The sequence below is a fragment of the Actinia tenebrosa genome, unplaced genomic scaffold, assembly GCF_029948245.1.
Source record: "Actinia tenebrosa isolate PJP-AT-01 unplaced genomic scaffold, QUT_ActTen_1.0 PGA_scaffold5__44_contigs__length_20552954, whole genome shotgun sequence".
NCBI classification, from domain to species: Eukaryota; Metazoa; Cnidaria; class Anthozoa; order Actiniaria; family Actiniidae; genus Actinia; species Actinia tenebrosa.
Genome location: NW_028292582.1, coordinates 1,593,600 through 1,617,426, shown reverse-complemented (window position 1 = coordinate 1,617,426; position 23,827 = coordinate 1,593,600). Strand labels below are relative to the sequence as shown.

Genomic DNA, 23,827 nt, shown 5'->3' with positions numbered 1-23,827 from the left:
TTTTCGGTCTCTAAATTTGCCAGTTGTACCAATCTTGAGCAGACATTTCAGGAAAAGGTACTGCTTTCCCGCCGGCCATGCTGCTTTCGAGCGGCAAAGATAGAGTGGATGCTGGAGAGACAAATGTCCTAATATTTCCGACAGAACTAGTAGGATTGTTCTCCTCACGAAGTTCCTTTTGCTTCGCTTGCAAAGTACAAAGTTTACAGCAGCAATGTTGATACGGGCAGTTTCTGTTGTAACCTCTTAATATGCTATACTTCCCATGAAGCTTGCATTTCATGCCGGTTCTCGAAGCCATAGCTTCTTCAGTACTTACATCAAGACAAGTAACTGGAAGTCAGGTTTAAATCACTTGTTGTTTCAGGCAACCAGGTGCTTACCATATGAATGAAACGGCATGGAGTTATATCACACAGCGGCCAATTTTATTCCCATGAAAGTAAACCCTTTGTTCCGAAAGTGCATGCAAAAGAGGATGAATAACGCTTAACGAAAAAAGCGTGTCTTTTAAAATTGGATTAAATATAAGCTGAATTCCATTGGGTCATTATGTAAAGAAACTGAAAGACGAAGTCGCGGCATTCTAGCTATGTCTTGGAAAATTAATGTCAAAGGAAGTGTATTGGAAAATGGAGCTGCATTTCCGTTCCAGAAAAGAGTGCAAATCATCCTGGCCTACATTAACACAGGTTCTCTCGCTCAAACTTCGAGGATAGAAAAAGTATCCTATAACTGCGTGGCAAAATTGGTGTCCCAGTTCCATCGAAATGCATGATACGATCCTCGTACGTTTAACAAAGGAAGGCCACATTCTATTCCGATTTGGATGGAAGTTTACATTGAGGCCCTTTTTTTATTACTATATATCCAACCATGTATTTACACGAATGTATCCAAATGATCGCACAAGATTTCAACCTCCATCAAAATCAACTACCGTCTTGCTCTGCTGTCCAGGGTATCATAAGAACGCTTAACGTAACAAGAGAAAAATGCATTCACGTTGCCAAAGAACGATATACGCCTTATGTTTTACAATGCCGTCGAGAATATATACGTTGGCGTTTGACCATTGATCCATCAAGGATATATTTTTTTTGATGAAACATTTACATCAGAGACTGATCAACGCGAATATGGGCGCGCAGAATCTGGATTCCCTTTGGCTTCATCCCGAAGCAAATCTCCGGCCATACCAAAATATTCAGTGGTTGTTTTATGTGGGTACACCGAAGGCTTGATTCAAGCCATTTCTGTTGAAAAGAACTTCAATACTATCTTAATAAATGAAGTCATCGAAAATCAACTTCTTCCTCCTGTACCATGGAATACGTTTATTTGTATGTTACAATCCCAGCACACACAATGAAGCTAATTTAGCCAGAATCCTTGCCAATAAGAACATAACTTTTGTTAAACTACCTGCATATAGCTACGACTTTGATTGAAATCCAATTGAAATGGCATTTGGGCTAGCGAAGTCTCTTTGCCGCAAAACCCCTGAAGCATTACAACAAAGCATGTTAATAGGTATTATAAACGCTTTCATGGGAATCGATGTACCAACTATGACTTTATGTCGAAACAATGAAGTGTGCCTCTATTAAATAAAGTATTATCTTACTATTGTCTTGAGCATTTGCTTCCCTTGTGTATTGTTAATAAAGCCGTTCCAGATGAGTGATAGTGACTAATAGTCACTAAATAAAAACTATTAGGTAGTAACTATTTAGATTTTATTTCATGGACATAGTGTAAGCACTCTAATTTCTACAATTGATGATATCATAACGTACACCAAACTCACGTAAACAGTTATGAATTTCGTGCAGTAGAGCAAAAACACTTGAAATGTGAAATACAATCAAACTAGTTACTAATAAATAGTCGCTATTTAGATACTAATAGTCGCTATCACTAAGCCAGAACAGTTTATGACACAACAAGGAATACACAAGAGACCAATACAAATATGTTTTTATCCAGTTTTATTTCAAGCAAATTTATCAGAGTAATTAGGACTCAAAAATTAGAGTGCATTCAGTTAATCCGTGAAACACAAATTACTATTTTGTACTAAATAGTGCAAGTTAAACAATAGAAACCAGAGGCTTTTGTACAATTTTGTGCAATTTTGTATTACTAAAGTTTCACGGATTAACTGAATGCATTCTAAAAGGATACACAAGAGACCATCAATTCTAAATATATTTTTTATCCCGTTTCATAATGAACATATTCATTAGATTTTTCATTTTACAATCGGTCGTAGTTTTTTGATAACAGTTTACCACAGAATGAGCAAAAGTTATCTCCAGGCTCTGCAGAATTTCCGCATGAAGTGCAACATCTTTGCGATGTAAATGACTGGCTGGTTGTTGGCGCACTCAGGGCCAGAGATTTTGGATTGGGAACATTTGGTAGTTTTTTGGTGCTTGAGCTTGTTTCGCTTCAACGCTCTTCACATTTTCGAGAATACTTGTCAAAGTATCGCAATCAACAGAAACTGATGTGAGGTCTGCCATCTTTCCCCTTTCAAGCTCTTCGGACATCGCTGCAATACTTGACGTTTCTGAATATTCCACTCCCTTTGTTTCTGTGTTGCTGCTAGTCAGAATAAAATTGATAGTCAATGTCATTATTCCTTTCCCTTAGAGCTGCGGCAAGGAATTGACACTGGCGTCGGGTAGTACTTCTTTCAATTTAATCAAGTTGTCCAAGAATCTTCTTTCCGCTGTATTGGCCGATGCTGTGTGTTCTTTTGTCATATCAGCAGACATTTGGACTGTCTCTATACACGTACCAGTGGGTATGTTCTGTTGGTTCATTTTGATTGATCCCCTCAACACTTGGAGAGGCAAAAGAGTTGGTTCCGCCTTGACAATTTCAGAAGTATAAGTGTTGAGGGCCGTGTAAAATGACCTGTGTTGCTCCGTCCTGTTATGTCTCTTCTCTATAAAAATAACAGCACTTTTTTAAGCAACGAATTATATTACACAAATGCATATGAATTTCTACGTACCTTGTCGTTTTTCTGCTTCAGTGTGGCATTTATGAAGAGTTTGTACTTCAATTTCTAAGGGGAAGAACGTCTTTTTGAGCCATTTATGGGAAGGGTTTTGGGCTGACATGCGTACAGTTTCACTTGTAGTCAAATTAGTAGTTTCTTTGGATTGTACGTCTCTCATTTCTTTGGCGTTGTCATGAGACGCACACTTATTGCAACAGCAATGCGTAAAAGGACAATTTCGTTTATGTCCGCGCAAAACGCTAATCTTGCCATGAAGGCGGCACTTCACACAGGTTCGCTGCGACATAACAAGATATTGCGTTCGTCCTATGAATGTTTGCGCACAACTGAGTGAGTTATGATGAGCCACGCTACTTATACTCGGCATTAATTTAAAGTTCTCATTAAAGAATTTGTCCAATTGTAAAACACTTTCTCTTGATTGCTGACATTGCTGTTTTCGTTTTAAATGAATCTGATTGTTGGCAATGATACAATGAACTCAATAATTATCTCAGTCAGCTTACATCAAAATGTCTTGGAAAGTGAATTTTGAAGGAGGATCATTTCTTCATGGAGCCTCCTATCCCATGAAAACTCGAATTCAAATAATATTGAGTTATATCACTACAGGGTCTATAGCTGCTACAGCTAGGCAAGAGCGGGTATCCTATAACTTCGTTTCTAAGTTGATAACTCAGTTTCAACTGTCTGGACAGCTCCGTTGACGCTCTTTTGAAAACAGACGTCCTGTGTGTATGCCAGAATGGATGAAAGTTTATATTAAAGCCCAAATCATAATTTATAATTTAACGTACGCAAGAGAATGTGTTGAAATGATTGCAAAGCATTTCAATCTTCTCCCTGGCGACCTTCCATCTCTATCAGCAGTGAGAGGATTACTCAGGGAGCTGCACATAACACGAAAGAAGTGCATAACAGTTGTGGCTGCCATCGCCACTTGGGGATGGAGTTTCGATTCAAAGTTACTCTTGTTCTAATTCAAACCGTTTTAATAGCTTATAGATCGCATTTACATCAATTTAACCCAAAAAAACTACTCTTTACTGTTAGATAACAAGACAGTAATCGTTCTATCTGGGCGAACAACGTAGTCCCAACGTATGCTTATACGCGCGACCGCTGGACATACCGCGCGGCGTCGCACTTGACACAGGGGACCCGCCTGTGGCAACATGGCTCCCCTAACTGTGGCTAACAGTTACTAAAATATGTAAATAATGCGCTCGCTAATAATCACAACATGAGAAATCTAAAGTTCAACGTAATGTTCCATGTTAACAAAGTTCAATGTCTGAAAAGTAAACCAAGGCTCCTCGGCTGGGAATTCCCGGTAATCTCCTGTTTAGTCTTCTTGGCAGCTTTCGGCAGGAAGAAGAAGAACCAACTTGTGAATTGGTCTGTCCAGATAGGAAGGGAGGTGTAGGCGCTTGCCTTTGTTGTTGAGAGCTCCGTCAGCTATAAGGAGTTTAACCTTTCTCACGTGACCATCCTCTGAGACTTGGGTCTGTACCACTTTCGCAAGAGGCCACTTGTTTCGTGCCAAGTCTCCGTCCTTCACAATCACAATATCTCCCACAGTGAGGTCTCGTTTTGGATTGACCCACTTCTCACGCTCTTGAAGGGTGTGCAGGAATTCTCTTCGCCATCTTAACCAGAACTCGTTGATAAGATACTGTACTCTCCTCCAACGTTGTTTGCTGTAAACATCTGCTTTCTGGAACTCTCCTGGAGGAGGCATCAGTAACTTAGGTTTCATAGTCAGAAGGTGACCAGGTGTCAAGGGCTCTGGTGCATCTGAGTCACACAGATTATGAGCTGTCAAGGATCTTGAGTTCACGATGTTTTCCACTTCTGTCATGACAGTTCTTAGAGACTCATCGTCCAGCTGTTGGGAATGGTTTCTGAGAACGGGTTCCAAGGCTCTTCGCACGGTTCCAATTAGGCGTTCCCAGGATCCGCCCATGTGGCTGGAATGTGGGGTGTTCATTCGAAAGCAAATCCATTCACAGTCTTGTCCAAGTAGGTACTCTGCTACTCTCTCTTGGTTCATTTCCGCGAGTGCTGCCTTGAGCTCATTTCGGGCCCCAACAAAATTGGTTCCTTCATCACATCTTATCTGTCTCACGGGGCCGCGACGGGCCAGAAATCGTCTAAGGGCGTTGATGAATGAAGACGTGTCCAAACTGTTTGCAGTCTCGAGATGCACTCCTGTTGATGCTAGGCACGTGAACAGCACTCCATATCGTTTTACCTTTGCTCCTTCTCTCTTTGACAACAAAAGGACCGAAATAGTCCACTGCGCAGTAACTGAAGGGCAGAGCCTGTTCAACTCTGTCTTTGGGAAGGCTTGCCATTTGTTGTTGCTCAAGTGGTCGACGCTGCCTGCGACAGGTCACGCACTGAGAAATAATATTCGCTACAGCTGATGATCCACCGACGATCCAATAACCTCTTTGGCGCAGTTCGTTATGGGTGGTATTACGACCCATATGGTTGACCTTCTCGTGATAGTAACGGATGAGTATAGTTGTCACATAACACTTTCTGGGAAGGAGAATGGGATGGCGCACTTCTTCAGTAACGTCAGCACAGGCAATACGACCTCCAACCTGGATCAGCCCATCTTGGTCGATGTAGGGGTTTAACTTATAAATGGAACTTTGACTTCCGCAGGACTGTCTTTTTCCTCTTTATAAGACTCCTCTCTGTTTCACCACTCCATCTACTCAGGTTACTCAAGGCTCCGAGTTCTTCTGGGAAGTATTCACGTTGAACACTTCTGATGATCACTTTCTCCGCTTCTTTAAGAAGTAACGGGGTTATCGATGTTGTTCGTAGTGCTTTTGAGACATCTTCTTTGGCCTCATTATCATTCTTTATCCTTCGGCTTTGGATCTTGGCCAACAGCTGGAGACACAAGGCGACAACCTTCTTTGCTTTAAACCATGATGAAATGTGACTCAGTCTGTTCAGTTCCAGGTGGCTTGGTGGGTCTTGTGTCTTGGTTAAGAGAACCTTTCCTTGCTTTACCTCGGGATCCGATTCACTTATCGGGTGATCTTCTGTTTGCTTAACTTTAAAGGGACCGTCTTCCCACAGGAACTTAGGCCCTGTCAACCAGCGTGAACCGTTCAGCAGCTGACGAGCTGTCAAACCACGTGAGGCGTCATCTGCGGGGTTCTGACTCGTTTCCACGTACATCCAAGCGTTGGGGTCAGTCTTCTCTCTAATCTGCTGAACTCGATTTGCCACATAAACATGGAATCTTCGTGCTTCATTTTTCACGTAACCAAGGACGACTCTGCTGTCAGTCCAGTAGTATTCATCTAGCTTTGGGTAAGACAACTCAGCACGCAGGAATTCACCCATCCTTGCAGATGTTGTTGCTGCTGCCAACTCTAGTCTCGGAATAGTGTTTTGCTTTAACGGCGTGACTCTCGCTTTACCCACTATGAAAAAACAATGAGCATGGTTCTCTTGATTAACAGTTCGAAGGTATGAGCACTGTCCATATCCCTCTACGCTAGCATCACTGAAGTGATGGACTTCTACTGACTTTATCTCGTCAAAGCCGGCTGGCTTGAAGCATCTTGGTACCTTCAAGCTTTCTAGATCTGTTATCTCGGTACGCCACTTTTCCCACGATGGTCGCAGTGATTCTGGAATAGGACTGTCCCAGTCTTGCCTATCCCTGCACATCTGTTGAAGAATCTTCTTTCCTTCTAGGATAACCGGGGCTACGTAGCCAATTGGATCGTAGATCGAACACACAGTTGACAACACACCGCGACGCGTAAATGGCCTATCTTTTAGTTCAAACATCTTCCACACACCACGCTACACCCAAAGCTCGTTCGATAGGTAAAGGGTCGACCTTCAAGTCGATTTCTCTAGTGTTCTTTGTACGATCTTCCGCAGGAACAGCCTGTAGAACTTCCTTATTGTTGCTAGTGATCTTGTGCAAGCGCAAGCCTGCTTTGGCGCATACTGCTTGGCATGACTTAATCAGCTTCACGGCATCTTGTGCTGTAGGGGTCGACTTGAGGCAGTCGTCTACATAGAAGTCTTCTCGAATGAGTGTTGCTGCCTCAGATCCGAACTCCTCTTCACCATCATCTGCTGCTCTCCTTAGGCCGAAATTGGCGCAACCAGGGGAACTTGCGGCACCAAATAAATGCACCTTCATTCTGTACTCAGTGACTTCTTTCTCTTGATTTGCATCTTCCCACCAAAGGAACCTTAGCAGGTCCCTGTGTTGCTCTGACACAAAAAACTGGTGGAACATTCCCTTGATGTCCATGGTGAACGCGACTTTCTCTTCTCGAAAACGGCATAGCACACCCAATAGACCATTCAGCTGGTCTGGGCCTTGGAGCAGACAATCGTTGAGAGAAACTCCCTCGTAACGTGCCGAGCAGTCAAAAACTACTCTTATCTGTCCAGGCTTCCTTGCATTATACACGCCTGTATGAGGAACATAGTTGACCCTTCCGTCTCGAACGTTGAGACGTTCTTTGGGGACCTTTTCTGCACATGAGAGGATGACGTCCTTCATGAACTCCTTGTAGTCTTCTAGGAACTGTGGATTCTTCTTAAATCTTGAGTTGAGCTGTCTCCATCTCCTTTCTGCTAGAGGGCGGTTATAAGGAAGACTAATTCCTTCTGTCCTAAGAGGAAGTGGCATTTGATAATGTCCGTTGTCAAGTTTACATATCCCATCTTCCAGTAGTCGCAGGAACCTTCTGTCTTCAACCGAGAGGGGTTTTGACCTTGTACTTGTTTGTTGGAAGTCGGCCTCCAGCACTTTCAATACGTCGGTTGCAACAACTTCTTTCGCCTTAGGAGGCACTACGAAGTGACTGCGCATCTGAGAGATCTTGTTGCACACTTTACCTTGGATTTCTTGTCTTGACTTACAGACTTGACCAACTATGCCCCAACCAAGCAAGGACCTCTGACCATAGGGCTCGTCCTCACCTCCCGCACATATCTCTCGAGGGCGGATGGCTTGCGGACGGTTACTTCCTATGAGTAGAGATATCTCAACACCTGGTTGGTAAGGGATGATATCTTCAGCGATCTTTACAAGATGGTCCCATTCTAGAGCAACCTCAGGTTTAGAGATCTGAGAGGTATCGGCTGATATTTTCTTCCAGGTGTACAGGGTAGGCAGCTTGATAATATGCTCCTTGTAATAATCAAGCACTTCCACTCCACTGACTCGATTGGTTTCTTCGGGTACATCGGCGTCTTGCATAGTCGTTAAACACAATGTTGCAGGAGTTCCCTGAAGGCCTAGGCGGTTATACAAACTTCTGGAGATAAAACTGACGTTCGACTGATCATCCAGCACTGCGTATTGAAGAATCTCCTTGGATGGGTCCGCTTGAGGTCGTACCCAAACCGGAACAATCATACTGTTGTAAGTTCCATACTGATGCTTGATGCCGCACACGCTAGTACACTTGCTGTCTCCTTTATCTTCCGGTTTTTCCTCCTGGTGCAGACAGGTCAGGTGGGCTCCTCTACACTGCTTGCAAGTTGGCAGGTTTTCACAATCCTTGATTTGATGGTTGCCATGGGTGCAACCCAAACATAGTTTTCTTTTAAAGAAAAAGTTCTTTCTCACTGAAAAGGGTTTTTCTCGGAAGTCTTTACAGTCATTAAGATGATGCTCTTTGCTACAGTACAAACAAGTCTTTTGGTCTTTTCTTTCTGCAGTCCCTTTCTTGAGGTCCTTCTCGAGCTTGATCACTTGATCTTTTGTCGGCTCTCTTCGCGGCTGTTGTTTGTAGGTGGACGCTGAAGTTGCTAGAGCTTGTATACCTGGACCCTTTACCAACTTAGGCTTACTCGTCAACTTAGACAAGTCCTCTAGCTCCGGTATATTGGCCCTGTCAGCGGTGTCTCTGACGAAATCTGCAAACTTCAAGAAGGTTGGATAACTAGATTCACCGTTCTTAATTCTCCATGTCGTTATCACCTCTCTCCACTTACTCTCGACGTGGTATGGCAGATTAGCGATCAGCTTCACATTTTCTTTCACGAAATCCAGGATTGCGAGACTCTGAATATTTTCTCTGGCAGCGACAACTTATTCAAGGAAGTCTGAGAACTCTCTCAGACCACCCGCATCTCTGGGGTTTATCTTTGGCCACTTCTCCAGCTTGCTCAGGAATGCCGAACTTACGACATTTGGGTTGCCATACCTTTCGTGCAGCACCGATTTAGCTTTAACATAGGCATCCTCAGTGCCAATAAGTAGGTAGTGCTCCACGACTTGCTTGGGTCCTCCAGAAACGTATTGGTTGAGAAGATTCAGTTTTGTATCTGCATCCCAGTCCTTTACATCAACGTGAGCTTTGAAAGAGCTGTGCCAGATAGGATACTGTAATGGGTCACCACTAAAGATTGGAATTGTTACTTTAACTCTCGAAGGAGATGTACTAGTTCTTTCGCCAGGTCTCATACTAGTTAAGAGTCAGTAGTGTTATAGGTCGATAATTACCCCGGTTTTTGCGCCTGAATTGCGCCTGAATTGCGCCTGAACCGTTCGCGGTCCTGATTGGTCCATTTGATAAGCAGGAAATGACGTCAAGATGGCGCCTGAACTCATTTGCATTGCGCCTGAATTGAAATAGATTTCTATTGGTCCGCCTGAACAGGTTGAAATGTATGACGTTACAATTTATTAGCATTGCGCCTGAACCGCAAGTAATTATATGTTGAAAGGAGCAATCTTTATCATTCTTCCTCTCCTCCTTGCCCTTACGATATCACGTAGTTACCGATCAAGAGACCTAAACCATGAAGTTGAGAAGTGGCCGTATTCTTAACCCTATGCTGTTCAAACGCAGAACAGGACAAAAAGCAATAGCAAATCTCGTGAAACAAATGGAAAACACAAAACTTGAAAAACACCAGGATGAAACAGGGATGATCAGGGAGCTACAGATATTTTTCAGATTTTTATTCTTTCAATGCTGTGAGGACATTGCCAACAAAGAAAGGATAGACGAGATTGAAAGAACCAAGGGAAGAAAGGTCACTCTTGATGAACTAATCCATTGGAAAGCAGACGAGTCCTTTTGGCAAAAGACCTTTCAGAAAGCCTGGTTTCGTATGCAAAGAGAACTTCCCTTGCCAATATTGTTAGAAGCTTTTGACTCTTTCATGAAGTATGAACATGGTTTAGAAAACCCCGAGTACTTAAAACCATTCCTGAGAAACTACCTCCACGAACTGTACGATAATAACGACAGTGGAAAGATGATAAAACTGATGCAGGAAATAAACCACGTTAAGAGCCATGCCTTCTCAGTATCTGACAAGAAAATCTACCTCCAAGAGCTGGCTAGTGACGTGGCATCCCAGACCATCAATCCTTTGTTTGACAACCATCCCATTATCATATCGTGGGATGTATTCTTCCAATACTCCAAATCAAGATGCTGCTACATCCCCGAGATTGATGGTGGGTGTACTGTGAGAAAACTGTTTCTCAGGGTATGCAATTTTTCCATGTTTTCAAGCCCCAGCTACCAATACAGGATTCTCAAGACTGGAGAAATTTTCACTAGTCCCGAAAAAGACATCCGCAAGGCATTTTTCCTCCACAAAAAGTGTACGGATAAAAATTGTAAACAGATCCACCAAATTGATGAAAATCAGTGTTGTGGCTATAAAGATAAAACTAGTAACAGCGAGTGTCTGATGCTAACGGAAGATGAAAAGATAGAAGTCAATTTTGACTTGGCCCTAAAGAATGTGATCCTTAAAGTAGTAAATGATAAAATTATGGCGAACATGTCACCATTTAGATTATCCTGTACCACAAAAATTGGACTCGAATCATGGTTGCGGAGCGATCCAATCTCCTCACACCCCTGATCTACGAAAGAAAGTCAAAGACACCGTCAAGATCGTAGGCATGTATTAAGTGACGTTCTCCGATGACATCAACAATTGTTTAGAAATATATAAGAACCCCAGCACTCGACTACAACGATCATTTCTCATGTGGTGGCTGCTCATGCTGCTTACGATTATTCCTCTGATCTTTTGCTTGGTGCGGGATTCTTATCGCTGTCCACTTTGGAATATCCACGAACAAGTTGATGGTGAATATCGACATCAAGATGTCCAGTACGATAGCTCAAAGTATCTCTTGTGTCGACAATGCCGTGGTTGTGATTGTCAGTGATGAAGTGGAGATGGTTGCCAGAGCCAAGATTCGATACGTCCTTGAGTTATTTTATGTCGAACTCTGCCGGAGAGAAATGATGAAGAAGGTGACAAAAGAGTGTGAAGGATGCGAAAACGATTGGCCAAGTCAGCGCCTTCATATATGTTTGATGACCAGTGATCATGATTTGTGGACTTTTTACTTTGACGATGTTAAAAATGTGATCGATTTAAACATGATGCAAGATGTGTGTGCAGATCTTGTCAAGCTGGTGGATGTGTCTATGTCCTCAGAATGGGAAGCCTTTGTTTCCAACCTACCAAGCATGAACTCTAGTGTAGCAATGATGATAGCAAGTGATATGTCATTTCCCGATAAATATAACAGACCGATTGTGAACTTTGTAAATGACATGTGTGATGTCAAACAGAATACTCGTGAACTATCTTCAGAACTATTCAGTGAGTTTGTAAATGCTATGAAGAATTAAATAAATGTTACTGCTTTCATATCGAGAATCATTTTTTGTCTGACTCCAAGGGGTAAAGACATGGGTTGTTTTCCACCATCCTATCAAATCGGTATTGAACGGTTATTTAATCGCATACGCTGCATCTTAGCGTGCTGTGGAGGAACGATTGTAGTCAAAAACTCAGAGTTTTGCGATGGACAAAGTCCTCAACCAGATCTACTACGATCTTCGAAGCGCGGGAAGTTTTTCGGGGGTGGATGCTGTTTTCCGTGCCGCGAGAGAAAAGGGATACAAAAAGATCAATCGTAAGCAAATAAGAGACTGGTTAAAGAGACAAGAAGTGTACACGTTACATCAGCCTGCTCGTCGAAGATTTCCTACCAATAGAGTGATCGTATGTGGAATAGACTCCCAATTCCAAGCTGATTTAGTGGACTTGAGTTCTCTAAGTAAATACAACGATGGATACAAGTACCTGCTGACATGCATCGATATGTTTAGCAAGTACGCCTGGGCTATTCCTCTAAAGACCAAGTCGGGGAAAGATATATTGGATGGTCTAGTTAAGATCTTCAAGGCTGGAAGGATTCCCAAGAAGTTTCAGACCGACAAAGGAACAGAGTTTCTTAATCGTCTTGTCCAAAACTATTTCAAGAAAAATGATGTCCACTTTTTTGTCACACATAGTGATAAGAAAGCTTCGGTGATAGAGCGCTGGAACCGTACATTAAAGACTAAAATGTGGAAATACTTTACCTTCAAAAACACTTGCACTGGAAAAACAGTCGCGTTTTACCACCTGTAAAATTACCACAAAATGCAACATAATCCTGAATTATCGGATATTTTACGAAAAGGAAAACTCGAGTTTTACGGGAATTTTCCTGACAGTAAAATTCCGGTAAACGTCCTATTATCGGGAATTTTACCGACGCTGTAAAGTTGTTGTAAAATTTGAGTTATCCAGAATTTTCCGGTTACGTAAAATGTGGTAAAATGTAGCGTTTTCCAGCGTTTTCCTTTTGTAAAATTGACGTAAAACTAAGATTTTGCAGGATTTTCCTTTTCATGAATATTCAGAAGAACTCCGAGTTTTCTTGCGTTTTACAGGAGGATATAATTGACGTAAAATTCTAGTTATCCGGGATTTTTCGTTTCAGGATAATTAAGGAAATTTCTGAGATTTCCTGCCTTTTACAGGAGGGTATAATTGACGTAAAATTCTGGTTATCCGGGATTTTTCTTTTTAGGATTATTGGGGAAAACAATATATGTTATCCATAGAATTAATGTCTTTTATTTTAAAAAATGACGTCTTATTTTTACATGTCATCAAATAAAGTAATGTTTTCCCTAGTGGAATTACAACACAACTGTAGTATTCAAAATATACAAATAAGTCAAAGTCTCTAAAAATCACAAATATATTGCTTATTAAAATACTGAAAAGGCATGCTTTCAAATCAGAGCCAGCATCACAGCCAGCATCACAGCCAACAAAACCTATATTTATGCCCCAAATCGAGAAAGGTAATCACGTTTTACCGTGCAGTAAAAATTTCATTTTTAAAAATTTTGTTACCCATTCTAATATTTATTTTAGAATGCAGAATGCCGCGCCAATCCGGATGCAGTGTGAACTATTATACAGCTATTTCAAAAAAATTTGGAGAAGATTTTCTTGCATGTTTTAAAATGTGTTGTATACCAAGCCTGAAATACACAGTGTTGACATTATTTACACATGCATAATAAGTCATGAGGAAACCAGTCAATCAATGGTCTATATTTGGGTCACATGATGTTACTTGAAACCTAGTAAAATCCTGTAAAAGGACTGAATTCAATAATAAATGAGCATGATGTGTCATTTTATAGCCTCCAATATCGGACTGGACGGGATATAGAGTCCGCGCAATTAGTTCCAAGCAACTAATTGCTTGCACTTCAAATCCTGTCCATTCCTCATTGTCGGCTTTGAAATATTGCTTAAAATACAAAATTAGTAAAAAACATGCAGAATGCACCTTCCCCAATTACCTTTTTTGAAAAAGGGGTGTATATGAACTCATTCCAAGTATTTTATACGTAATTAAAAAATATTTACATATAACGCGAGCGCTGATTGGCTGCCTACCGGATGTGTTTGTGTCAAAAGACAGAGACAAACTCGCGCAAAATCGTTTAAAAATACTTTACACAAAAAAAATAAAACGTACAATTCGGAATTTATAGATACTCGTGATGTTTTGAAAGTTATCAAATTGAACTCGCCTAAATTCTCGTAAAGGCTCGTAAAGGCTCGTTCAATTTTGAAGACTTTGAAAACACCACTCGTGCCTAGTAATTCCGAATTGTACTCCAGATCGTGCGATTTCATATACTAGTAGCACTTTATAGGGAAAAGGGTTCGGCTAGCACATCATCTTCATGGGGCCCTATAGTCCACTTACGCAATCTTTGTGGAACAATAGCATAATCTCTGGTGCTAGGCGGCCCAGTCTGTCTTTCGACGATCTGCCGCCTCTGATAGCTTGTGAGGTTACTCTTCCACCTATCATCGAGAGACTGGAAAAAGGTTGAGAGCCGGGGACATCTCCAGGGGATGGGCCTCAGGTCCAGGGCTTCATCATCCGACTCCTCCGATGAAACGAGGGAAGAATGTAGTCCGGTACCCAAGTCGCCGTTCTTTTCCTGTTCTGTCGCTGCTGCCAGGCGACGTCTTAATTTCTGTCAGAAGAGGTAAATGAAAAGAGAAAAAGAATGATGAAATAGGTTCAAGCTCGTTTAGATAAATCATTCCTTAGTATAAAAAAAGTGTCCTCTAAAATCCCTTCAATATACGTTACTACTTGCGAATAAAATTCGGTTGTTACTTACTCTATCTATTCTTTGGTTTTTTCTTTGTCGTTTTTTATAAGCCTCGTCAGCCCCACTTTCCTGCCGCTTTCCGCGCTTCCTGGCGGTTTGATAAGTCGCCGATATAGCATCTGTTAGAAGTATGATCATAATAAATTAAATATCTCGCTCTCAATATTTAAAAAACTTTAATAATTCTATGGTAGTAAGTGAACATTTTACATATGTAATAATATGTGTTATGTTCTCCTCAAAATAAGAGAATAACTTTCAGGGCCATACCATTTATTCTTCTGGGAGTGATGGACGTATCGCCTCTCACTGTCTCCACTTCCATCACCTCCTTTAGCAATTTTTCAGATATAGCCAAGTTAACAGGATCGGTTTCTCTATCAATATAAACTTAAAGTTATTCAATGTCGAGTCTAAAGGTAGTGCATTTAAATTGTAAACCATGATTGCTTAAAGGGTGGATCCAGCCAAAATTTTAAGGGGGGGGGGGGGGGGGGGGGGGGGCTAAGTAAGTATTGGGTGGGCTAATTGAGTTTCTACCGTCAACACAACGAAAAACAATATAAAAAATATCGTTTTTTTCTGCTGAAGGGGGGGGGGGGGTGGTCGGCCTTCAGCCCCCCTTTATCCCCCCCCTCTGGATCAGCCCTTGGGTTAGGGCCAAATTAAAAGAAGTAAAAGATAATAATTTATCCTTGATAATGATACTCCTTCAATCTTTCGTTAAATTTCATTATTACTTACTTCTTTGAGGTGTCCCATTCCAAATCTAATGAAATTAGCTTGCTGCGCACATGATGCTAGGTTTAAAAGTCATTAAATTCAAAAATCAAAGTCAAATCAAAAATGCGAAAACAAAATTAGTAATTTAAAGGCTAAACGCTTCCAATAAGCCTTTTCATAGTTTAAGAATCGATTCCACTGCGCATGCGAATTTATCCCGAATTTCTCACCTTATGTTTAATTAAGAACAATAGGTTTAAGACAGAAGGTGAGAAATTCGGGATAAAATCGCATGTGCAGTGGAATCGATTCGTAAACTATGAAAAGGCTTATAGGGGATGTATATCAAAGTTCACAAACCACTCAGTTGAATGCTGCAAAAAAAAAAAAGAACAGGTAAATTTTCTATGTATTTTTTCGTTTATATATACACATATATGACTTTTTTGCATGTTGTTGGCGTTAAAATACTTACATTTCTTTTTTTTTTTAATGTCGAAGGAAAATACTTCAAATGATTATTTAGAGAAATCAAAACATTGTAATGTAATAGAGATTCGACTTCGTGCACTTTCGCTTTTAGAGTCACGTGACCTGCCACAATTGGCGCATCTTTCAAACTTGCATTTTCACCAGACATGCACAAGGGAAAAACCGAGGAAATTCGAAACTCGAGTTAAATACCTTGTAAATTTCTCGCTTATAAATATATTAAAAGGGCAAATAAAAAAACATAAAGTACAGAAAGAAATGTAAAAGCAATCTTGGTGACTTTTTAATTCAAAGGAAAAAAACTTTCGCGGGTAAAAAAACGCGGGAAAATCCAAGTAGTTGGTTTGCAAATTTCTCTCTCTCTTTTTTTTTTGATCAAAAGTGCATCTAGGAGCTGAATAAAAAAACATTCTTAAATACGTTTTAATTCAAAAATATTTAAAAAATATAAATCTGCCTTGATTTTACGCCATTTGATAAATTTGAGTCGATTAAGCTAACTTAGATTAAGCATACTTACCGATAAGTCGGGGTTTCTCTGTATTTTTCTTTTACGAGAACTGTCAGGCGTTAAACCAGAACCGCTACGTGAAGCAGAATTTTCCTTTACCTTCTCTTCTAATGCGTCTAGCCGGGTCATGATCGCGTTCAAAGAATCATCCATCTTTTTGACTAACCTATTCTCCATTTCGCTAATTTTCGAGAAGACTTCATCGGAAAACAGTGCCGCGTTTCCATCAAGGACATCGACATTTCCCTTTACACTGTCTACTTTTCCACCAACTTCTTGAATGGATTTCAATAACTGTCGAAACTCTCCTGCGTTTCTATTCATTTTAGTAATACAACTAAATAACCAGAAATAACGGAATCGAATTTTTCGCGTTCTAATAAGACTAAACTTTAGTGGTCTACGAAGCTGAACTTCTGAAGAACGAACTCGATCAGAACTGAACTGGTTTGAAAAGAGTTTAGAACCGGTTTGAAATAGTTAAAACGAGTTTAGAACCGGATCGAAATTGGATCAGGATTGGATAATTATGTACACAACAACTGATATAACAGCTTGTGTGATTGGCTATTCCAGAATGTCATCCGCAATACAGATAAAATCTTTATTTTGATTGGTTATTTAATCTATCAAAATTAATGAAAATAAATACAACGAACTTTTTTTTTAGTATTTGAATCGACAGGAGTTCTTTAGGGGGTAAGTATTTCATTTTTCTTTAGAATTTATAAACTTATGTAATTTAATTTATATGCAAACATAAGGTAAGGGATACCGCCACAGGTTTCCTCAATTACGACAGTCCCTTGAATAAAATGACATTAAATAATTGAACATTAACTTAATTACAGGAGAAAAAAATCACATTTTCAACTCAAAGATCAGAGTTATGTAATTAATGTTATGTCTCCATGGTTATGCCACTACTACTACTAACATTACATCTGTGTTAATATGCTTTAAAAAAAGTCCAGATCAATATTTTGGGGATAGCAGAGCTTTTATTCATAAAAGGCAGAGTGATTATTGGTGGAGTATTTCGCGAGCTGCGAGTCTTCAAGTGGCGAGGTAAAATAATATTAACCATAATCACTGAGCCTGAGGGGTATAATTATGTTATATTTATGGGTATAATTGCTTTAGTATTAATTTTAGACTTGAATATCAGAGAAAAGTTAAAATTCGAAGGATAAAAAATGATTCAGTCTATAGTTCCAATCTGGCATAAGACACTATACATTCAAGTATATTCAAGGCTAAAATTATGCTAACTACATATGCAATTATATATCTTTATAATTTGTCCTATTGTCTTTCCTTTATAATTATTTATTAAGTTTAGTTATAATACCAGAAATTAATCTTCATTTTACTGTATATCTTGTAGAGTAACACTGCCTCATTGATGAATACCACCGACTATACATTATTTAATTTAATCAACGGCCATGATAATTTTTTTTTTTTTTGCTTTATTGGCAAGTTAATGCAACTGAGCAAATTAATATTTCATCAATATTCAAGTTCCTTATTAATGTGCTGTTCATTCATTTGTAAGTCACTTAGGCTGCCTATCTAGCTAGATATAGTCTCATTATTTACTTTTTCATGTTAAATGCAGGCTGGTTTGATTTACAATAACAATCATGGAAAGAGCCCAGAAGAGACGTAGAAAAACATGTCCAAAGTGTGGCAAATCTTTTTCTTACTCCTGGTCAAGGTTTCATGTGAAGGAATGTGGGTTACCAATTGATAGTGAACCAGCTGATGGAGGCACAATAGATATGGAGTTACCTCCAAACATCACAAAACAGTTTAGCGAATTAATTGAAAAAAGGAGGTTTGAGGAAGAAGATGTCAGCTTTTTTGATAGTGACGATAATGAGGAAGATATTCAAGAGGATCCTGCAGGCAGTCAAGAAATGACACAACCACCACCAACTGAGACTTGGGATGATGAAGATGTTGACAGCTGTATGGAATCAGATGACGATATAATGGAAGACCTAGAGCCTGACAATATAAATAACGATACAGGAGATGACCATTCAGAAGTCCCACAAGAGGAAACATCTACATCAGCTTTGAGCACCAAGATAAATGCATTAGTTCTATGGTTGGCATTATTTATAACAACATGGCAAAGCAATTTTGGGATATCTGATAGTGCAGTCAGTGTGCTCATAAAGTTCCTCTGCAAGTTCTTTTGGCTCATTGGGACATTTGATACAACGATATCTACTCTTGAAAAGCTTTTTCCTGGTTCTGTGTACAAATTGAAGAAATTCATTGGGGTCACTGAGGACACCTTCAAGAAATTTGTGGTTTGCCCCAAATGCAAGTCCCTCTATAACTTGAAGGACTGCATTGAAACTAGAAGTGGTAACTGTGTGTCTGCCAGGTGCAATTATGTACCATGGCCTGATCACCCACACAGAGGTAGAAGAGGTAAACCAAAATTGCAAACTTAGTTTAAAAAACTCATAATTAATAATTCATGAAGGAAACACAGTAGTGTTTTGTTATGTAGAACTGATTTAATGAATAGATTAGGGTTAGCTATGTTCTTTGCTCTGACAAAACATGACTGGAGCTGTTAAGCACATGGAAAAAGTTATATAATAACCCTTTGAATGTTCTACAGCTTCAGGAGTGTTTTATCAGAGGACAGAACATAGCTAACCTTGATCTATCTATATATTTATATAATATTCATGTGTTAATGATATCATGCCATGTTGACCCATGTCATATGTTTTTGGCAGTGTTTTCTTGATTTTTCTTTTAGGGTGTTTTGAGAATTAGCCTCATTATGTTCCCCTACTACAATTGTCACTTTTTGATTTGAACACTGTTATACTGCTGTACTGTAACCAAGGGCGGATCCTGCCAAAATCTTAGTGGGGGCTAATTGAGTTTAGGAGGGGCTAATTGACTTTCTTCCATCAACACAAGGAAAAACAATATAAAAAAGCATCTTTTTTTCTGCTGAAGGGGGGGGGGGGGGGGGGGGACTTTAGCCCCCTTTTGAACTCCCTGAATCCACTCTTGGTAACTGGCAACAGTCTGGCACGAACATATGCTTAAACAATGTGTTTTCTAAAAATATAATAAAAACTATAAAATTTAGTAAATCTTAAACTTACCATTTTTAGGTCCTTGTGGAGAGTTCCTTCTAAAAACCGTTAGAAGTGGAGGTAAAACTAGATTTTATCCAAGAATGGTATATCCATATCAATCCTTAATTGGATGTCTTCAGGATCTTCTAAAGAAGCCAGGATTTTGGAAAGAATGTCAAAAGTGGAGGCATACCGCAAGGCCTGCAAACATAGATATTAAAACTGACATTTATGATGGGAATGTGTGGAAAGAGCTAGCAACATCTGGTTTCTTGTCATCTGTAAACAGTCTTGGCCTGATGCTGAATGTTGACTGGTTTCAGCCACACAAGCATTCTCCTGGATCTGTCGGCGTTATATATCTTGTGGTAATGGATTTACCTAGACATGAGAGATATAAGCTGGAAAATGTCATAATAGCAGGGATTCTTCCAGGACCAAGTGAGCCAAAGCTCACAGCAAATACATTCCTTAAACCATTGGTTGAAGAACTTAAACAACTCTGGAACACTAACATTCGCTTCTCAGTTGCAGGAAGTCTCTTGAAAAAACCAATAAAAGTAGGTTTGGTTTGTGTCACTTGTGACATTCCAGCCATAAGAAAAATTGGTGGTTTCATGGGACACATGGCAAACCAGGGTTGCTCAAGATGCAAGAAAAATTTCTATATAGATGGAAATTTAGATTTTTCAGGATTTGATCGGTCAGAGTGGCAAAAGAGAACTTCTGCAGAACACAAAGTCTTGGCAAAAGATTCTTTGTTTGAGGTGACACCAACCATGCAACAATCAGTGTGCTCCAAGCATGGTGCCCGATATTCAGTGCTGCAGGACTTAGAGTACTTTGACTGTATCAGATATTTTGTTATAGACCCGATGCACAACCTGTACTTGGGAACAGCAAAGCACATATTCAAAAAAGTTTGGTGCAACCCAGATGCACCTCTCTTGGGCCAAAATGAGCTTCAAATTATACAAGAAAGAGTAGACTCAATGGTAGTTCCCCAAGATATTGGCAGAATCCCGGGTAAAATTGCCAACAATTTTAGTGGATTTACAGCTGATCAATGGCAAAACTGGGTTGTGGTATACTCACTCAATGCTCTTCAAGGAATACTTCCAGATAAACATCTGGATTGCTGGAAACTGTTTGCCAAAGCATGCAAAATACTGAGCAAGAAATGTATCACAACAGGGGAAATTGAAGAAGGAGATGATGTTTTGATACAGTTCCTTAAAAAGGCAGAAGATTTATATGGGTCCAATTTCATAACACCAAATATGCATTTGCATGGCCATCTGGGAGAATGCTTGCTGGACTATGGCCCATTCCATGGGTTCTGGTGTTACAGTTTTGAAAGGTATAATGGAGTCCTTGGGGCATACACAACCAACAACAAATCGTTAGAAGTGCAGCTGATGAGAAAATTTTTGGCGCAAATCAAGCCCAAATCTTTTACTTTTCCCTCCGATTACGAAGAAGAATTCAAAGAGTTCTTCAGTGAGAGTAAGATGGTGGGCTCTCTAAAAACCACACTTGATCCAATTGTGGCTCAGAGTGCTTTTCAAATGGAGAGAACGACGCCTGTAACCGAGCTCCAAAGTTGCGACTGGACCCGTAGTTCTATCTTGGAAGAACTGCCTCCTATCAAGGACCATACTATAGACAGTGACGACTTGAGATACCTTAAAGTCGTCTATGCAAAACTATTGGGACTTACTGAAAATGACATCCTGGATATTCCCTACACAGTTGCTAAGTTTGGATCCGTCAAAATTGGCTCCACATTATTTGGTTCTATGAGCAAAGGAATGTAACCGGCGGCAAGGCGCTCAGCTATGAATCAGATTGCAAGTGGTTTTGACAAAAGAATTTATTGAAAAATTCACACAACTTTACAATACATGAAAAAAAACGGGAACGAGATTACAGGATATCTCTAATGAAAACAAGAAAAATATTTACAATGAGATAAAATAAATTTGTAGCTTATCTAAATAGCTAAAAAGTTATGAATAAAATACAGTTTTGCTAGATATAACTAGAAACGGAAATACGTAAATTACGTCACAGGTAATTTGAATATTGCATACTGATTAGCAGTGTTTACAATACGCGAGTGAAAATTACTAGGTTGCAAAGTTTAATGTACAAGTCGGTAAACCATTTAAAATGAACTAAACCAATGGAAAAAGCAATAGGAAAAATTGACTAGAGGTTAACTATGGCTTTAGGTAAGTATTTTAACCTTTGTTTATGACAAACTAAGAATTACACGGTTTACTGAACACGCGGTCGCGACAATGACCTTGAGTGTAGAGTTTAAGTAGCGAACAAATTAAAGGTTGGAAAGAAAAGGTCTTTTATCCCGCAGTTAAGGCTATTTATCGTAGTAAAAAGGTTAAACAAGCGAGTAAGGCGGTAGCGATCCTATAGTAAACGTTTTAAAGAGTTTAAAAGACAAGATACACTCAGCGTGATTACTAAATTACTACTGCGTGAATAACTTTGTACTAAATTACGCGCTAATGCGACTAGAATTACTACAACATGAAACGAATGCTTAACAAATATGTAGAAAATCTAAGCTATAAAATATAACGACTAGTTAACGATATTAACATAGATTTGTCCTAAATCTATCCTAGGTATAAGTGTAAAAGGCTTCAAAGATTCATACCTTTACATCGTAGAGAATTCCTTGTCTTGATATGTGCAACGTCTTCAAGAACTTTTACTACACTGATTTAAGCTTAGTTTGGGCCTATTTTTATGGAAAAACCTGCATTCTTAAGACCTTACACATCCTATGCAATGTTGCACGCCCTAGGCGCAAACAGGATGTCCCAAACACGAACTTACGTAAACAAGCGCCAAACCTAGGCATGACTCACTGTAATGTAATTACGTACGGAAATTATTTCTTGCTTACGCATTTTCCACGCAAACAGTTAACTAAAGAATTACATTCCTATGTGTACACGAGGCATTCCTAATTAAAAATATAGATTTATGACTAAATAATTACTGTCCAAAATAGTGTCTTTTGACTCTGTCACACTTGCCCCTCCTTTTTGTTTGCTTCGTCCTCGAGCAAATTCAGGAACAATGATACGCAGGTGGACTCGTCAGTGCTGAAGTGCGGATCTTGGAAGATTATAGAGGTTGCTGTGTTGGCCTGCCGTTGTCCTTGTGGAACGTCGGAGTACAGGTGCAGCCAGTTCTTCCTTAGACGCATCATCACTATTATCATCATCATCAGGTTCAGCTGGTTCTGTCATTGGTTGAAAGGCGATTGTCATTTCCCCAATGTCTTCTTCTTCATCTGATGATTCTGGCGATGCAGTACATGTTTGTCTAGACCTGTCAGCTTGCTTGTGTCGTCCTCGTATCTCCAGCATTGGTCTTGGACACACTTGCATTTCTCCTTGACTAACAACTTTATCTCCTCCATGTCCATCAGCTCTTTCAACGACATATGTATTGTTGTCTCTTCGTTCGACGATTTTGTACACTTGGTTGTCCCATTTATCTTGAATCTTGTTTCTTCCTCTGACTTTACGGTTGCGAAGGAGTACTCGCTCTCCAACTTGTAGTGGTTCGGCCAGTGCTCTGCCCTTCTGGTCATGGATCTTCTTTCTGACGGTAGCAGCTTCCTTCAAGTTTTGTGTCACAGTGGTATAAGCTTCTCGTAGACGAGTCTGGTGCTTGGTAATCCATTGCTGGTTGTCTACTGTCACTTGTCTGTCATCATCAGGAAGTAGAATGTCCAGAGGTAGCTTTGCATCTCTACCAAACATCAGGTAGAAGGGTGAGTATCTAGTCGTTGCATGTGGCGTAGCATTATAGGCGTAACATAACTCTTTCAGGTGTTCAGGCCACCTTCTTTTCTTTTCTGCTGGTAGAGTTCTTAGAAGCTCATGTAGTGTACGGTTGAATCTTTCGCACTGCCCATTTCCTTGAGGATGATAGGGGGTTGTCCTTGACTTCTTAATTCCATACACTGCACACAACTCCTTGACTAGTTCTGCCTCAAATGACTTGCCTTGGTCAGAGTGTATTCTTTGGGGGATTCCATACACAAGGAACCATTCTTTAATCAGGGTCTTGACTACGGTTGTAGCTTTCTGATCACGGGTAGGTACAGCAATTGTAAACTTTGTGAACACATCTGTTAACACGAGGACATTTTCTCTTCCATCTGTTGCAGGCTCAAGCAAGGTAAAATCCATCGCTAGCACTTCCAATGGCCTAGTAGCTAGTAGGCTGCCCATCGGCGTCTTGACTGGAAGGTAGGATCCTTTGGCAATGACACATCTTTCACAATTTGAGATCCATTGCTTCACATCTCCTTGCATACCGGGCCACCAACATCTTTTCCTCAAGAGCTGTTCTGTCCTGTCTTGTCCTTGATGTT

The 23,827-nt window shown here is 40.1% G+C and overlaps 5 protein-coding genes across 5 annotated transcripts; 1 reads left to right on the top strand and 4 right to left on the bottom strand.

Annotated features, from left to right (window-relative positions):
- Positions 1 to 4,379: 4,379 nt before the first annotated feature.
- LOC116307920 (uncharacterized) lies at positions 4,380 to 5,087 on the bottom strand. Its single transcript, XM_031718245.2, has one exon. The coding sequence runs from the start codon at positions 5,085 to 5,087 to the stop codon at positions 4,380 to 4,382; it is 708 nt and encodes a 235-aa protein (XP_031574105.2).
- A 100-nt stretch (positions 5,088 to 5,187) lies between these two features.
- On the bottom strand, positions 5,188 to 6,736 carry LOC148906287 (uncharacterized). Its single transcript, XM_089037730.1, has 2 exons — positions 5,752 to 6,736; positions 5,188 to 5,660 (listed from the first exon to the last, which is right to left on the bottom strand). Exons 1-2 carry the CDS (start codon positions 6,734 to 6,736, stop codon positions 5,188 to 5,190), a joined length of 1,458 nt encoding a protein of 485 aa, XP_088893856.1.
- A 115-nt stretch (positions 6,737 to 6,851) lies between these two features.
- On the bottom strand, positions 6,852 to 9,506 carry LOC116307921 (uncharacterized). Its single transcript, XM_089037729.1, has 2 exons — positions 9,247 to 9,506; positions 6,852 to 9,117 (listed from the first exon to the last, which is right to left on the bottom strand). Exons 1-2 carry the CDS (start codon positions 9,504 to 9,506, stop codon positions 6,852 to 6,854), a joined length of 2,526 nt encoding a protein of 841 aa, XP_088893855.1.
- Positions 9,507 to 12,975: 3,469 nt separating this feature from the next.
- LOC148906286 (uncharacterized) lies at positions 12,976 to 15,373 on the bottom strand. Its single transcript, XM_089038286.1, has 4 exons — positions 15,310 to 15,373; positions 14,836 to 14,942; positions 14,575 to 14,684; positions 12,976 to 14,424 (listed from the first exon to the last, which is right to left on the bottom strand). Exons 2-4 carry the CDS (start codon positions 14,888 to 14,890, stop codon positions 14,089 to 14,091), a joined length of 501 nt encoding a protein of 166 aa, XP_088894412.1. The 5' UTR covers positions 14,891 to 14,942; positions 15,310 to 15,373; the 3' UTR covers positions 12,976 to 14,088.
- A 2,564-nt stretch (positions 15,374 to 17,937) lies between these two features.
- LOC148906285 (uncharacterized) lies at positions 17,938 to 21,230 on the top strand. The gene is made up of 2 exons (XM_089037416.1): positions 17,938 to 18,739; positions 19,447 to 21,230. The coding sequence occupies exons 1-2, from the start codon at positions 17,938 to 17,940 to the stop codon at positions 21,225 to 21,227; spliced, it is 2,583 nt and encodes an 860-aa protein (XP_088893542.1). The 3' UTR covers positions 21,228 to 21,230.
- The last annotated feature ends 2,597 nt before the right edge of the window (positions 21,231 to 23,827 follow it).